We start from the raw sequence: 5,209 nt of genomic DNA on the forward strand, positions 1-5,209 counted from the left end.
CCGCAAGAAAAAGAAAGTTAGGGAGGCTATCCAATATGATTGTAATCGTGTGATCAGTTAATAAAATCCTAATTCCCCCATAAAAAGTGGCCTAACAATGTGAAATTAAATACAGTGCTACCAATCTCATTCGTAATGATACATCGTCAATCAATTCGACTTCAATTCCACCTGCCAAGCCGAAGCTTTCCGTCACTTTCAAACTATCCACATGGGAACAAGAGTTTCCAACTTTCTGTCACGTACCTGAACCAAATACTACCGACACTATATAAGACCGATAAAAGAACCCCAAGCTATCCATGGGAGAGGGGGCTACAAGTCGATGTATATACCAGGACTAAAAACTGCAATGTCTGACCCTATCTCCACGGATAAAAGAACTCCAGCAGCTCACGAGTTCCCAAAAACCTGCACTATCCGAGGATAAGAAACTTCCTGAAGGTCACAACTATCCTACCAGTGTCCACATGGGGTAAACCTCATGACCTAAAACAGCTTATCTCCAAACACCTCGTACATGGTCAGGATGAACATTCCGACGACCAGCAAATTCCTGCAAGCAAAGCAGTTCAAAAAGGAATCAGGACGAATGGACGATGAAGGTGCTCTAATTTTCTTTTCATCACACAGGTCTGGGAACTCACACTGATCCGATCCTCCTGCTGATGTTCACTGACGTGATGTATCAAGCCGTCCTGACAGATCCGAGGTCTCGTCCTTCGTGTCCATGTAGGATGGATCGTACTTGCAATATTCCTGAACGGCAGTTAAAATTTCACTAAGTTCCAATGTTAGACTGTATTTACATGTGTATATTGTAACGTTGTATATCACCTCATTATATATATATGTGATAGGCCACCCCTAGAGGGTTGTACCGGTTCCCCTCAAAGCCTATTGTCTTACATGGTATCACGCTAGGTTACGTCCGCTTCCGCCTAAAAACCCTAAACCGCCGCCGTCGCCGCCGCCGCCACCGCCGCCGCCGCCGCGCCCGCCATCGCCGTCGCCCGACTGCTATGACGTCCGCCGCTGCGTCCGGCTCCACCGCCACCGGTTTTCTGCCGGCCTCCCTCGCGGCACTTCTCTCGAGGCCGTTGGATGCCGCCTCCCTTCAGGCGCCGATCGGGACACGGAGCGTCGGCTCCCTCTTCGCGCTCCCGCCGGCTGCTACTTCGCCCGGGCAGGCGCTTGTGGCTCACACCGCCGCCGCCCCGTCAACCGCGGCTGTCGCGCCCTCGGCCACTGCGCCGCTGGTGGCGGAGGACGTCGCGCTGGCAGGCTTCGCGGCGTCAACCGCGGCCATCGCGCCCTCTGTCACCGCGCCGGCTGCCCCTCTGACTGTCTCCACGGTGGTCTCACCTCAGCCAGTCTCCTCGATGGGATCGCAGCCGCCGCCGCCGTTTCACTTCGGCCATCTCATCACCATCAAGTTGTCGTCGGACAATTACATCTTCTGGCGCGCGCAGGTTCTTCCGCTTCTTGGGAGTCACTATCTGCTTGGCTATGTCGACGGCTCTCTCCCTTGCCCTCCTGCGCTGGTTGACAGCGTGCACGGTCCGGTCTATAATCCGGCTCACCGTGTCTGGACAGGGCAGGATCAGGCGAACCTCTCCTCCATCCAGGGGTCGCTCTCTCCGGCCGTTGCTGGGCTTGTTGTCTTCGCCAAGACGTCCCACGAGGCATGGACTATTCTTGAGCGCTCGTTTGCGGCACAGTCGCAGGCTCGTGTATCTGGGCTCCGTCGCCAACTTGGGGAGTGTCAGAAGCTTGACTCCACCGCCGCTGAGTTCTACAACAAAGTCAAGAGTCTCGCCGACACGCTGGCCTTCATTGGACAGCCCCTCACCGACTCCGAGTTCAACTCGTTTATTGTCAATGGTCTTGATGAGGAGTATGACGCCCTAGTCGAGATCATCAATGAGAGGGGCAACTCCACGCCCATGCCAGCACACGAGGTCTTTTCACGCCTCCTGCTTACTGAGCAACGAGTCGAGACGCGCCGATCCAGGGGCAATGGCGCCCTTTTGGCAAACGCCGCCACCAAGGGTGGTCGCTCCTCTGCTTCATCCAGGGCTCCTTCGGGGCAGTCACCACCACCCGCCTCGGCCCCTCCTCCTACTGCGACGCTACCAGGGGCTGGCGGTCCACGTGTGTGCCAGCTTTGTGGTCGCGATGGGCACTGGGCCTCGAAGTGTCACAAGCGCTTCCAGCGGGGTTTTCTTGGTCTCGGCAATGACGGGAAGGATACACGCAACTTTGCTCGTCAGGTCGCCATGGCTGATCGTCCGCCGCCGCAGAAGCCACAGGGACACACTCAGTCCTACTCCATTGATCCCCACTGGTACATGGACTCTGGGGCGACAGAGCACCTGACCAGTGAGATGGGGTGACTGCAGATACTGGCAGACCAATGAGTGTCACGAGGTGACTGCAGATACTGGCAGACTCGGTTAACAGCATAGGAAATATCCGGATCGCCCTGATCATCTCTGTCGTCTGTCCAAGGCAATTTATGGTCTGAAGCAGGCTCCTCGTGCTTGGCATGCTCGTCTTGCAATGGCTCTTCGTGCTCATGGTTTTGCATCATCAACTGCTGACTCCTCATTGTTTCTTCTTCAAAGGCCTGAGGTTACTATGTACTTGTTGGTCTATGTAGATGATATCATTTTGGTCAGCTCCTCTCAGTCGGCTGCTACTGCGCTTGTTCGCTCACTTGGTGCTGATTTTGCGGTCAAGGACCTTGGGAAGCTTCATTACTTTCTTGGTGTGGAGGTTACTTCTTGTGCTGCTGGCCTTGTTATGACGCAGAAGAAGTACTCTCTGGATTTGTTGCAGCGAGCTGGGATGCTTAAGTGCAAACCGACGACTACACCCATGTCTACCACTGATAAGCTCAATGCTGTTGATGGTGTGCTTCTTTCTTCTTCTGATGCGACAGAGTACAGGAGTATTGTTGGTGGGCTCCAGTACTTGACGATCACGCGACCAGATATTTCCTATGCTGTTAACCGAGTCTGCCAGTATCTGCAGTCACCCCGTGACACTCATTGGTCTGCTGTTAAGCGGATTTTGCGCTATATTCGTTTCACGGTGGCTCATGGTTTGCATATTCGGCCGCCTGACTCTGGTTGTCTTTCAGCATATTCTGATGCAGACTGGGCTGGCAATCCGGATGACAGGCGATCCACGGGGGGTTATGCTGTCTTCTTTGGCTCTAACCTGATTGCCTGGAGTGCTCGGAAACAGGCTACTGTCTCGCGTAGCAGTACTGAGGCTGAGTATAAGGCTGTGGCCAATGCCACATCAGAGATCATCTGGGTACAGTCCTTGCTTCAGGAGTTAAGTATACCCCAATCACAGCCTCCTGTTCTTTGGTGTGATAACATCGGTGCTACATACCTTTCTGCAAATCCGGTATTCCATGCCCGAACGAAACGCATTGAAGTTGACTATCACTTTGTGCGTGAACGTGTCTCTCAGAAGCAACTACAGATCAAGTTTATTTCTTCCAAGGATCAACTTGCTGACATCTTCACCAAGCCATTGCCTTTGCCACAGTTTAAGACTTGCAGGCGCAATCTTACCCTTCTAGATTCATTAGAAAGTGGCTAAGATTGAGGGAGGGTGTTAGACTGTATTTACATGTGTATATTGTAACGTTGTATATCACCTCATTATATATATATGTGATAGGCCACCCCTAGAGGGTTGTGCCGGTTCCCCCCAAAGCCTATTGTCTTACATCCAAGATACAGAAGCCTATGCCTGGGGTATTGAAGCCCATACACAAGTAGTTGCAGGGTTTACTGTATTTCAATCTGGACTGTTGACACTAGAACGTTTACGACTCCCATTCTACAAATATTAAATAGGAGTACTTCCTGACAAGGTATATTCAGTACGACTAGAAAAGGAATTTGAAAAGATGTTACCTCCAGGAGAGTGTTGCTCTCAGCGGTAACCTGCTTAATATACTCCATCAGAGCCTCCTTATCCATTTTCTCCAGGTCCTCAAAGGTCACACCCGTCTTCTGCGAACCCTGAAATGAGCAAATCAGCTCTTCCATTCAAAACATAAGCATCTGGAGACCTAATTAAGCAAACAACATAAGCACCTGACAGCAAAACATAAGCATGGGATTAGATAGAAGACTTGTCGAGCGCTGGATATTTTGAAAGCGTCTAAACAGATGGGAGTAACGGAATAAATTTGGTCAGATGGAGCGGTTCAAAGAGCCCATTGTTGAGATATGAGGATTGCAGGATTTCGTCTGCAAAATGACTAACCAGGGAGCGCATGGATGAAGCAAAGCAAACGATCAGAGACCTTAAATCGCAGGGAAAACTACAGCGGAAAGTAACCAGCACTTTGCTAAAGCCCAATCAATGCCTCTGATCGATGACGATGTACATAGCTGAGAGAAGATAAAACCCATCTGCTACTATCATGTCAGACAGAGAAGACAAAATCCATCTGCTACTGCTACTATCATGCCAGCGCGACCACCTCCGGGAATAACCGAACAATCCAATGCCCCCTTCATCTGAGGCAAACCTCCATAATCGAAGCAAGCGAGAGCGCTAAGACCCGTCATCTCGCGAGCACAGCCTCCTGACCCCTGTAGTGTCAATGCCACACCCACTCCGGCGGCATTCGTTTAACCGGACGCATCTCTGCCATGGAAGAGATTGGAAAGTACCTCGTCCGTCTCCGGTGGCCCACTGACCCGGTAGCAATCCCTCGGACGCCCGAAACGTTTGGATCCCGGTAGGTGAGGGCCGTGGGGCGGAGCGGCGGCATGGAAACGGGCCGCGCGGCGGAGCGGAGCGGCGCCGGGTAGCGGGACGGCGGCGCGGAGCAGTAAGGCGTAGCGGAGTGGGGCGGAGAAGCGTAGAGGCGCGGTGCTGCGGAGCGCGGCAGCGGTGATCGCCATTGCTCTGCTCTGGTGGCCTCGGCGTTGGTCGCGGTGAGAGAGAGAGTGGTTGGGTCCGGTTGGGTGCGGGTCGCCTGAGGGAGACTATTTGGGCCCAGCCCACGAAAATGAGTCGAAGGACGTCACGCACGCACGAAAATGAGTTGAAGATCCTGTGTAGCGTGTGGAGCTACAGAAAGGCACGGTTTTATTGCCTTTTCACGTCATGTATATTAAAAAAAATCATCATGAATTACAAAAAATGTCCATTGTAAATTACAAAAGATGTT

At 52.3% G+C, this 5,209-nt stretch overlaps 1 protein-coding gene across 1 annotated transcript; it reads right to left on the reverse strand.

Moving 5' to 3' along the window:
- Positions 1-205: 205 nt before the first annotated feature.
- Positions 206-4,955, reverse strand: LOC123131081 (uncharacterized). Its single transcript, XM_044550845.1, has 4 exons — positions 4,707-4,955; positions 3,939-4,046; positions 648-759; positions 206-556 (listed from the first exon to the last, which is right to left on the reverse strand). Exons 1-3 carry the CDS (start codon positions 4,938-4,940, stop codon positions 673-675), a joined length of 429 nt encoding a protein of 142 aa, XP_044406780.1. The 5' UTR covers positions 4,941-4,955; the 3' UTR covers positions 206-556; positions 648-672.
- Positions 4,956-5,209: the final 254 nt, after the last annotated feature.

Source organism: Triticum aestivum, chromosome 6A (assembly GCF_018294505.1).
Source record: "Triticum aestivum cultivar Chinese Spring chromosome 6A, IWGSC CS RefSeq v2.1, whole genome shotgun sequence".
NCBI classification, from domain to species: Eukaryota; Viridiplantae; Streptophyta; class Magnoliopsida; order Poales; family Poaceae; genus Triticum; species Triticum aestivum.